The 12119-nt window shown below is 46.1% G+C and overlaps 1 protein-coding gene across 3 annotated transcripts in view; it reads left to right on the top strand.

Moving 5' to 3' along the window:
* The first annotated feature begins 108 nt into the window (after positions 1-108).
* The window catches only part of Srd5a1 (steroid 5 alpha-reductase 1), a 38037-nt gene continuing 26026 nt past the window's right edge, over positions 109-12119 (top strand). The window contains exons 1-2 of one of the 3 annotated variants that reach the window (XM_006517473.4): positions 109-627; positions 11197-11363. In XM_006517473.4, the coding sequence (XP_006517536.1) occupies positions 347-627; positions 11197-11363 (448 nt within the window). In that variant the 5' untranslated portion in view covers positions 109-346. The remainder of the gene's footprint in view (positions 628-11196; positions 11364-12119) is intronic. The other 2 variants (XM_006517474.4, NM_175283.3) reach the window with 2 other exon arrangements.

Below are 12119 nucleotides of genomic sequence, written 5' to 3'. Positions count from 1 at the left end.
GAGCCAAAGGAGCTCTCAGCCAATGTGTGTAGCGCTCCAAGATCGGGCGGGGCTCTGAGGAGCGGGGCTCGAGACTAAGGCGCCCTCCCCCCGAAGAGGCGTGGCTCCCTGTGTGGGCGGGGTTTTACCCAATCGTTCTCTCGTTTGGATTACGGGCGGGAGGGTATCTTCTGGTGGTGCTAGCCTGTGCTCCTGTCTCCGCCCGAGCAGGTGGCTCGCCCCTCCCCTGGGCAGGTACACCCTGCTGGAGCGCTGGCCCTTGTGGGCTGCTCTGCGCCCTCCTCCTGAGCTTATATGTGGCTCCACTTGGACATCCGAGCATGGAGCACGCTGCTCGACCTCAGCTATGGAGTTGGATGAGTTGCGCCTACTGGATGCGCTAGTCTACCTGGAGGGTTTCCTGGCTTTCGTGGCCTTCGTGGGGCTCCAGATGGTGGGCTCTTCCTACGGCCGCTACTCCTCGCAGTGGTCCGGCCGCCGAGTGCCCGCGCGACCTGCCTGGTTCCTACAGGAGCTGCCTTCAATGGCCTGGCCGCTGTACGAGTGCATCCGTCCTGCAGCCGCCCGACTGGGCAACCTGCCTAACCGCGTCCTGCTAGCTATGTTTCTGATCCACTACGTGCAAAGGTAATGGTCTTCCCTCCTGCGCTTGCTCCCGAGGACCCGCGGCTCAGAGACTTAATTCCGAAATACAAAGGATTGTCTAGAAAGGGAGGTAGAAAGGACCGCACAGAAGCGGTGGAAGTTCGTGTCTGGTCAGGGATAGTGGCACAGTGGTCCGGATTTCTTCCCTGCCCATCTGCAGACTCCGCCCTAAGGAGTATCTGCGATGCCATCCAAGCTGCATTTCTACTGTTTCCCCCTTGGGGAATCTATCCCTGGTAGCCTGTCCCATAGCCAGGTGACCTAGCTTCAGCTTGCTAACAACCTACTCTGGAACCACTGTGGACCCCGAATGTGGACTGGAGCAATTTCAGAGATGTTTTGCTTTCTCTGTGTGAGATGGTATGAATCTTTCCCAGGAGGTGTTATGTGAAAAATGTTTTAGTGACCGCCTCAAGTCTTTGGGTTTTCTAATAAACTGGACTGGACTGTCTCTAGGTCTTATCTTTAACTGACCCAACATTTATTAATAACGTTTAAATGTTTTCATCTAGATTCTGAAAAGTGCACAATTAAAAAAAAAAAAGGATGTCTCTATATCTAAGGAAGTTGAGTTCTGTGACATTTGGGACATGGGAAAGTCTCTTATCCTCTCTGATCCTAAAGTATTCATTTCCCAGAGAGGCTGGGAGAATGCATTGTTGTGTTAATAGCCTCTGCTTTCTTAAATCCAGTGAGGAGAAAGAATGAGTTTCTAGATCTATTGCCCAAAGTCCACTGTGGCCACTATGGTACATGAGTTGATTGATCTTTTGCTGTTTTGTTTTGTTTTGTTTGTTTTTTCAAGACCGAGTTTCTCTGTGTAACAGCTTGGCTGTCCTGGAACTTACTTTATAGACCAGACTGGTCTTGAACTTTCAGAGTTCCACCTGCCTTTGCCTCATGAGTGCTGGGATTAAAGATGTGCACCGCCACCATGCAGGGCTGGGGAGTTGATTTTTGACTGATTTCTTGTCAGTATTAATGCAGGCCCTTTATATGAGGGCACAATCAACATACAAGGAAGACTGAGTTCTGTGTAACCCAAATTGTTGATAGAGTATTCCAGAAGCTGAGGAGATGGCTCAGCAGGTGCATAGCCGTTCAAGCCCAAGGACTTGAGTTTGCATCCCACACAAGATTCTGCAATACCAGTGACCCTGTAGGGAAATGAATGCAGAGATGAGAGAACCCCTAGGGCCCAGGAGCTAGGTAAGATGGTGGTATACACAGCAGCGAACAACAGGTAGAAGGTAAATACCGACAGCCGAAGGTGTCTTCTGACCCACATATATGCATCTCTTCTGTGGCATACGCGCATCTCTCTCCGTCCCTCCCTTCCTCCATCCCTCCCTCCCTCCCTCTGCCCCTCTTTTCCTTCCTCTCTCTCACACACAGACACACACAAGTACAAAAAAGATATGGCCTATGAAATAAAGCTGTTATCAAATTGCTTGGTTTATTCTTAAGAAAGGCTGGGACCTTACTGCTGTCTGAATATCCACTGAACTCCTGTTCACAGAAGTATCTCCTTAAGAACACCAGAATTTGTGTCTGTGTGTGTCTGCAATGGATAAAAGCAGGTCCTGCAAGGCAAAGTGCTAGAGGTATGTAAGTCTAAATTACAAATTCTGGAGATTCCCTTTGGACTGAGAACGTAGCACAGTGGCAGACCAATCCCTTAAGATGTGCAGTGAAGGCTCTGAGAAGGGAGGCACTCTGTCCCTAGCACTGAGAGAAGGGAGGGGACTCACAGACTATTGGAATGAGAACGTATGTGCCGTATTCGATTGTACAGCCAAAAAGATTATCAAAAGCAGCCTATGGATTACATACAGTATTTTGAAGCTAATAACTTGGCCTAAAGAGTTACGAGGAGTGGGGATAGGGTCGACAGTCTTAAGGTTAAACAGACATCCTTGCAGAAGTTATTTTTGGTGTGAGGTTGTGGTGACCATCGCTCAAGGTTCTGATGCTGGCAGAGTCTGGGGAGAGATAAGTCTTGTCAGGAACACATACGTGCAAGCCTCTCTGACTGCTCATTGGCTTTATCTGTCATTAGTACTTGACGAAAGTGATTCTTATTTGAACAGCTGTCACCTTTTCCGTCTTTGATGGAGTACTTCCTCTGAAGTCTGCCTGATCTGGTCCTATGAACGAGGGATGGTAACTGGAGATCAGTGTTCACAAGCGCCCTTATCTCAGGCACATAAATGGGAAACTTAGAAGGAGAAGGAGCAGTTTTCATGAGCCCACTGCGAGGCTCTTTTCACTGTTTCATAGGCACTAAACATCACTGTCTTATTCAAATCCATGCGTTTGCAGACGCTTATCATACAGTAGTTACAGAGTTCAGAATGAGGCACAGAGGCAAATTCAGATCTGTACCGGGATCCGTGCCTTAGAGATAAGCAATCAGATAAGTCAGAGGACCAGTGGGGTTGAGCTGAGACCAGTTGTAACCATTAAACTTGACCTCTCAATTCACGGACTGGGGTCTCAGTTTCCCCAGAGCTTCATACAAGCGTAACATGTGACATTAGTGCCAGCACTAACGTCTAGCAGTGAGAATACATGTATCCCAAACATGTGCAGCACGGGTGTTTTCCTAGCGTGCTTCACAAACCTGCTACCTGCTCAGCCCCCTGGTAGCCTGATTCATCATTAGTTCTACTTTATTTCTTTCTTCCCAGTCTGGAGCAACCCAGCTATTCAACTGGGGGAGTGGGGACAGGGAATCATTCTATCTCACAGAATTCTTTCTCATACCAAAATAACCCATTGTTCTGTTTAAGTTTTCTTACCCAAAACTCAGCCTTATAACTATCATCCTCTTCAGGGCTACCTCTTCTATTTGACGGTCCCTTTCCACCTTGCTTATATTTCCCTCTTTATCTTCGTAGCTTGTGAATAATCTTATTTGTTAAACCCTCCGAGATAGACAAAAAGCAGTCCACTTCGCACTAAAAGAACACATCTTGTGTTCTTCTCATTTTCCTACCCAGCCCCAAACCCTTCAGTTTGATTTTTTTTCTTGTGCTCTGTATATGTGACACTTAGTGACACAGAGTGGGTGAAGACAAAAGTGGCCAAGGTTGAATTCTTTCAGAGACCAGTGTTTGCTGCAGATGCATGTTCGATCACTGTGAAGTGTTTTAGGGAGGCCCTGCATATTGCTACACAATAAATAGTTCTTTGCATGGAATTTAATAAGCCCGGAGGACCTAAATTTACATTTAGCTATTGGTATTTCAGAAATTTCACTTAACTTGGAAATTACTAAATTCTGGGTGCCCTCCATGCATAAAGAATTGAATTTGATCCCCAGGAGAGGAGAAAGAGGATGAAAGTAAGTGTGAAAATGGAGAGAAATAAGTCCATCTCACTCAGACTCTATTGGAGTATTATATAATTTAGTATAACTTTACATTTTCTAACCTATATGGGTGTGATGATATACTTATTCCTTTAATCTCAGCACTCTGAACTTGAACCCAGAGACCCTGAAAAAAACATTTTTTCAACTTACAAGGAAAATTCACTTTATTTATCTATGTATACATTTACTTATTTAATTTTGGTTTTCTGAGACGGGATTTCTCTGGGTAGCCCTGCAGTCCTGGAACTTACTCTGTAGTCCAGGCCTTGAACTCAAGAGATCCACCTGCCTCTATGTCCTCCTGAGTGCTGGGATTAAAGGCCTGTGCCACCATGCCTGGCTGCACAGTTCATTAATCTTCATTAATCTATCTTAGTTAGGGTTTCCATTGCTGTGAAGACATACCTGGAACAGGGCAACTCTGATAAAGGAAACCATTTAGTTGAGGCTGGCTTACATTTTCAGGGTTCTAGTTCATTGTGGTCATGGCAGGATGCAGGCAGACATGATGCTGGAGAAGGAGGTGAGAGTCGACCCAAAGGCAGTAGAAAGAGACTGTGTCACCGGACATAGCTCAAGTATAAGAGACCTCAAAACCTGCCCCTACAGTGACACACTTTCTCCAACAAGGTTAAGAGTGCCACTCACTGTGGGGCCCATAGACTCATTCACTATTCAAGCCACTACAGTCCCATCTACAATTACCTAACTTCATTAAGTGCCATACCTCGATCACCTGTGAAAAATGAGCTATTAAACAGTCACCATCTCAAGTTCAAAGTCAACCTGGGCTGCATAGTGGGACCCTGTCTTAAGAAAACAAAGAACATACAGTGCTGTGCCGGGTGGTCCTTTTGAAACAAAACATTATTTGTAAAGTTGAGTTTATTAGTGAAAGGTCTCCTACCGGGAGCAAGGAAGTCACTGAGAAGGACTGGCCTTTTGACAGACAAGCGGAGAGCACAATGTTGTAAGCCCTGAGGGAGTTAAGGCACACAGGGCAGAGGGGGAATCCCTTCTTACCTGCCTCAGAGAGAAGGCCTGAGGACACAGGCCTGCAGCCAGGTTGTCCCTAACTTGACAATCTCTCAGCCTTCCCAGTGGCAGAAGGCTGAGAGATTGTCAAGAGGAAGAAAAGCAGGGCTCTGAGAATGTGACTGGGAACACGTCTGCTGAAGTGTCCCCGACTTACCGGTGGAGACACATGCATCTTAGCTCCCTGGTGACCCAGCCCTGGAGAAACCAGAGTGGCACCTCCTTTCTCTGGAATTCAGACACACTAGGAGGCCTTAGGTGACAAATCTGTCTCTCTGTGTAGCAAGTGAGGAGCCCAGAATCAACTATGAGGTTGGACACAGGGTAGGCAGCGGTTATTCAGGTCTGGCAGTCTTTTTTCTTCTCTAGACAGGATTCCTCTCTGTGTAGCCCTGGCTGTCCTGGAACTCACTCTGTAGACCAGGCTGACCTTGAACTCAGAGATCCACCTGCCTCTGCCCACTGAGTGCTAGGACAAAAGGCGTTCACTAACCCCAACCCCCAACCCCCGGCTAAAGCCGCCAAGCTTGGTCTGGGGTTCTAACAGTTGTTTGTTTTTAAGCTTTTATAAATAAATGCTTCCGAAATGTTTTCTTTTAAAAATATATTTGAAAAGCTAAAGCCCTTGGCAGTAGACACTGCCCTGGACTCTCAGCTGCACATTTGCTTTTAGAGGCTCACGCTTGAGATCTTCAACCCCTCACAGATGCTGAGAGTTCTTCTTGGCCAGCCAGGCAAGGGAAAGCAAGCATGCCGAGAATCCCGAGCACATCTCTCAGTTTGCCAACCAACTTCAGAACGCTTCGCTCATCAGACTTGCTTAAAACATGGAATAAAAGAGATTTGAGTTACATACTATTAAAAAATGTCATGTGTCCGAATGTTCTACCTGCACGTATGTCTTGTCCGCACCACATGGATGTAGTTCAGAAGATGTACCCCGAAATAAATGATGGAGGATTGCAAGCTTCCATGTGGATGGACCTCTGAACCACCTCTCCAGCCCCTTCATTACGGTTAACCGTGTCGGTTTGCTTGAGCCATAGTTTGTAAGTCAGCCTTAGTTGAGTTGCGTAAGGGATTTTTGCCTTAAAACACAAGTTGCAACAGGTGTGCCCCCCGTGTAACACAAAAATTCTTGTTTTAGAATATTTATTAATCGTGCATCAGAAAAACACTGATGTCAACATATCCGTTCATTTAAAGGACTGAGTCCAACCTATATTTCTGACAAAATGGGACAAGGTTCAGCTTTGGGCTTTTTATTTTCCTTAATAAGTAATCAACCAAAACAAATCATTTGGGCTAAAGCAGGTCCCATAGCAGCATGCTTTGTTTGGTCCTTTCACACAGGATCTCATTGTGAAGCCCAGGCTGGCCTTACACTTTGGATCCTCCTGTCTGCTGGGGGGTGCAAGCCCGCCTGGCTTTGCTTGCCTGCCTGCCTGCCTGCCTGCTTGTTCTCTCTTTCTTTAAATTACTGTTTTACCTTCTTTCAATGCTTACTGAGTTTAGGGATGAACACTTACTGGTTTACATTTTCGGTAGGCCTGTTGGGGAAATCCACACATAATCCTTTGGAATTCAGTAACAGAATTTCTCAGTTTCCAATGGACTAGTCAGTGCAGGTGGGAGGCATCTTAAAGTGTTGTTTGCAGAGCTTTGGGTTCCCATGACCCTTGTGGCAGACAGGTTTGTACCAGACAGAGGGAGTTTTTATTATTGTTTGAGGACAGGGATTTGACTCAGACAGGAAGGTGGTTGAAGAAAATGGCACAACTATTCCACCACCCTAAGCTATGGGTAGTGAAGCCTGACAAACTAATATACTTATTTCTCCCTTTGGAAATATAACAAGCAGAGGGTGCCCAAATGGGGAGACACACACTTTTGGGGGTTGCAGAGGACAGCAAGAAAATAGTGGCATAGTCACAGATCCTGCACATTCAAGAGAGTTGTGGTCAGTTGGGTGGGGCTTTGCAAAGGCAATTGAGGAGGGAGTCCCAGAAAGTGTTTTGTACAGCAATCCCTGACTCAGAGGATCAGTAATAAAGGTGGTATCTGCCCAAAACAAAGCACTTACCTATTTATCGCTTTTCTGTCGATTTGAGAAAGTGTGCGGGCTAGCAAGGAAGCTCATGGAAGGAAGTGACTAACAGTTAAGAGTCCATCCCAGGCACGATGGCAGACAGCTGAGAGCTCACACCTCAGATGGAAAGCAGAAAACGGAATGGCCTCCAGTGAGACACTCACTCTCTCAAAACTGTTACCAGTGAGACGCTTCCTCCAGCAAGGCCATATCTCCTAAGTCTCCCCAAACAGGAAGCCAAACCTTCACACGCTGGGCTACGGGAGACATTTTGTCATTCAAACCACCACAGCCAAGTTGTGAAAAACGTCTTTTAGAAGCGATTGTCTGTTCATTTGTTTGTTTGTTTGTTTGTTTGTTTGTTTTGTAAGGTGGCTATTGTGCAAGCCACGCTTCCAGCAGAGACTTTTGCCAAGTATTTGTTCACAGGCACACGTGCAACAGGCCTGTTCTCCCTCATTACCTTCCACATTTAGTTACCTGTACTTTCACTGCTATTTGTGTTTGGCAGTAACAAGGTCCCACTGTACGGTCCCGGACTGCTTGGAACTTGATATGAACAACAGACTCAACAGGCTGGCCTGGAACTCATAGAAATCCTCCTGCCTCTGCCTGCAGAGTGCTGAGATTAAAGGCATGTGCTGTCATACTTGGCTTTGTTTTGTTTTGTTTTGTCTGTTTGTTTTTCTTTAGTAGAGTTTGACAAGCAGTGCATTCTGAGCCTGCCTGCTATCACAGGGCTATCGAAACACCATCCTTTCCTGGGATAAATGCCTACACTGTACAGGATTTCCCACCAGTGACATGGAGCTGTTTCTTCCTGATGCCTTACCATGTAGGACTGGCATTCGTGATAAACAGTCTACGGCCTGAAGCTCACACAGTACTGGCACATCCAAGCGTTTGATCCTTGCGAGGTTCCATTTTGCCTTTCACGCATGTGGGCCTATCTGTGCGTGTCTTCTTCCAGGCTTCACGCCAGTGGTGAGCTTCTGAGCATAAGGATAGAAACAAAGGCAGCGCTTCCTAAAAAGTCCCTTAGCATTCTGGGTCCAAGCCTTTGGATTTGAAATGCCAGGATTGATCATAGGCAAGTGAGAGAGCAGAGGCAGCCCTGCAAATGCAAAGGCCACTTCCAGAGTGGCAGGGGCTAAGCAGACCCTTCGGTAGGGAGGAGAGCCTGAGAGGCTCAGCCCAGTGGCCACCTTGGGCTGCTAAGTTTGGGGACTGGTGGCACTAGAGTCCTGATATCAATGGCTACGTTCGTTTATTTGTTTTTATTCTAGTTCAGTTAGAATTTCATTAACTTTAATTCATTAATTAACTTTAACTAATTTAAATTAAGTTAGCATTCTCCCCTCCCCCTCCCCCTTCCTGCCCCTTTCCTCTTCTCAGTCTCTCCTTCTGCTTCCACGTCCCATCTGTTCTGCTGTCTTTTTATTTCATGTGTCCCATCAATATCTTTCCCCCTCCTCAAAGTCCCCACTCTAGTTTTGAGACCTGTACCAGTACAATGTGTGTGTGTGATATTTTTGTGTGTATATACATATATATACACACACATATATATAATTATTTAATGTGTATATAATTATAGATTATACACACACATATATGTATATGTCTGTGTATAATATATAATATCTTATATATAAAAGTATATATGTGATCCATCCATGAGAAAGAATATGCAGTATTTGTCTCACTGATTCTTGCTTGTTTTGCTTAACATAAGGATCTCCTGCAAAAGCCATGACTCAGTTTCTTTGTGACTGAGTGGAAAACTGCTCCAAAGCCCTTGTATTGCCAGGTGTGGTTTTTAAAACCTCTGGGAGATCCTTGTATGTGTATCAGAGGCTGTGGGGAGGGAGAGATTCATGTCACTAGACACATAGCATATTCAAGTTTTCCCAGTAGAAAAGATAAGCAGTTTCCATTCACCAGCACCCCACCGCACCCCAGGCATCTTGTTTATTTATTAAACGGTCATTCGAGCTGTATCGGCAAGTCCTGGAAGTATACCAGGGTGGAAACAGCATTTAGTGCTGCTAAGAGGCCATTGCAGCCAGTCTGGCAAACTCTCCCTTGTTGGTATAGGTTGTTGTGGGTGACACAAGACTGAACGAGAGAGCAGAAGAGAACAGGGTCCCATGAGCAGGGCCCAGAAGTGGTACTGACAGGTCCAGCCTGGCTCCTGTGTGACTGCACCATCACGATGGGAATAGGAACCTGCTGTGGTGCTGAAGACAGGAGGAGGAGGAGGAGAGAGGCAGTCGTGGCTGGGAGGTAGCAAGAGTAATGAGTGGCAAGAGCCTGCACTCTCTGGAGAGTTTCTTGGACTCCCTTGACCAACAAGTGAAGGGAGGTTGCCCATGCTTGGCAGTTGGGGCTTTATTAGGCCGTCTGTGGCTCTGGAGGCAATCAAACCATGCAGCTACCGATAGTAGTCTATAGTGTGCAGCTCCACTGGTATACTTGAAAACTTCATGTAAATCAGTTTGGTCCATTCTTTGGTATGTACATTCCATAATACGACCTTGCAGATAAATTCCTTCCCATTGAATATTGGATGGCAACTCCTGAGTACCCAAAGAGATTAAAAAAAAATGTAGATTCCAGCTTATGGAAAAACTGGCAGAGGCATAGCCTGAGTGTGGAAATTATGTCCATTGCAAGTTTACATGATAATGTAGATTTTGTGTTGAATTTTGGGCACCGTGGAAAGCAGTTAACATGACTTTAGATCCCAATAACCTTGACATTAAACTGTGGTATGTTTGCACATTGATGCAGAACATTGCCTCTGAAGTTGCTGATGAATCATGGAGATAGTTATCAAGTCTGCAGAGAAGCTGTTCCCAGAAGCCCCGCAGAGCTCACCAGTAGTCTTGAGTGTTCTTGCTCAGTGTCTGTGCCTGCTCTGAGCTCAGAACAGTGTGCGGACCCCTTTCTAAGCCATCAGACTATTGGGACAGAACATTGCAGCAAGGGCAGCCCATCCCTCGTGCTCAGAGCCAAAGGTGGTGGTGGAAGCCACGGCACACTGGATCCCTTCCCAATCTGACAGATTTGGAACGTCAGGTGCAGCAAGCAAGAGGAACACACAGACAGAGTAGCACTCCACACTCAAAAAGTCTCAGCCAGTACTTGTGACTGGTTCAGAAATTAGCACTGAACGTAAAACCAGATTGGAGAAAACTTGCTGTCTGTGATTCCGATATCCTGGAGAAGTTGCCATCCACAGAGCATTGCCCATCTCCAGAGTACCATTTACCCCTGAGAAACTCTGTGGCCTTAGCCCAGAGTGATCAGGTTGTTTATTAATCTTCTCTGTGTTTCAATCATCTTAATTTTCTTTCTTCGTTTTGAACCTTTAATCCTGGGAATTAGCCAGGCGTGGTGGCGCACACCTTTAATCCCAGCATTTGGGAGGCAGAGGCAAGTGGATTTCTGAGTTCAAGGCCAGACTGGTCTACAGAGTAAGTTCCAAGACAGCCAGGGCTACACAGAGAAACCGTGTCTCAAAAAACAAAATAAAACAAATTCTGGGGATTAAACTCAAATTCTTATGTTCATAAGACAAGTACTTTCCCAACCAAGATACCCTTCTGGCCACCAGTAAAGTGCATTTTACCAGGCATATTTTCTTTTAAAACCTTTATATTTCTAATTTATTTCCGTGACTTTAAATGATGTGTATGTGTGTCTGTGTGGGGGTGTGTGCGTGCTGACAGAGGCCGGGTTCAGGGTTATGTGTCAGGCTGCTTTGGCGGTTGTTTTAGGACACGGGGATCTGTCTAGTTTTCTCTGAGTTGGTGTATCTGTTTTATGTTCTGTTTGACTGGAATCCTGAATACTATGGCTGGTGGACATGACCGAAGCATAATTAGTCCTTCATCTAAAAACCCTGGTTTTAGCATAGAGTAAATCAACAGGCGTGTGAGCCAAGGGTGCCATCTGTACAGGACAAGCTCAAGCCATGTAAACCAGCGAAGCGACACAGAAGCAGGCTCTCCAAATCTCAAGTTTGTTTCTTCTTTTGTTTCCCAAGGACGCTGGTTTTTCCAGTTCTGATCAGGGGAGGGAAGCCCACCCTGCTGTTCACCTTTGTCTTGGCCTTCCTGTTCTGCACCTTAAATGGCTACTTGCAGAGCCGATACTTGAGCCAGTTTGCGGTGTATGCTGAAGACTGGGTAACCCATCCCTGTTTCCTGACAGGTGAGTGCACACAGGTCAGCCCATTCCTCTCTCCTGCCCCACAGGCTTCTGTCAGAAAGCCCACATTAGAGAGGGAACCACAAGTCTATAAGAAGAGGAGTTGCTTCTCTCGCTCGCTCTCTCAAATGCTTTTTTTAATGTATTTTTTTAGAATTTCATACATGTGTATTGTATTGCATTTTTTTTAAATGTTATGTATGTGAGTACACTGTTGCTGTCTTCAGACACACCAGAAGAGGGCACTGGATCCCATTACAGATGACTGTGAGCTACCATGTGGTTGCTGGGAATTGAACTCAAGACCTCTGCAAGAGCAGTCAGTGCTCTTAACCGCTGAGCCATCTCTCCAGCCCCATATATTGTATTTATAATCTTCCCACCCGTCTCTCCCCATCCTCCGACTCTCCCATGTCTCCACAACATCCTCTCAGACTCATGACCCCTTTTTCTTTAACTATTGTGACACATGTGTACACACACACACACACACACCACAGGAAACCCACTGAGCATCCATTGTGGTTCACGTGTATATGCGTTTAGGGCTGACCACTTGGGACTGGATGACCTAACATGGAGCTGATCCCTAGAGAAAAGTTGATTCTCCCTCCTCTCAGTGGCCATTGGTCACCTTCAGCTCTTCATCGTGTGAAATTTCCCCCAGACACATTGGCATGCCAGCTGGTGGTGTCACCTCGTAAGTCTTTGTTTAGGTAACCGTACCGTTGAGACTTCATGGGCACACCTTCCCTGTCA

Source organism: Mus musculus, chromosome 13 (assembly GCF_000001635.26).
Source record: "Mus musculus strain C57BL/6J chromosome 13, GRCm38.p6 C57BL/6J".
Classification (NCBI taxonomy): Eukaryota; Metazoa; Chordata; class Mammalia; order Rodentia; family Muridae; genus Mus; species Mus musculus.
Note: the sequence above shows the minus strand (reverse complement) of the source record. Positions and strands in the feature narration are given on the sequence as shown.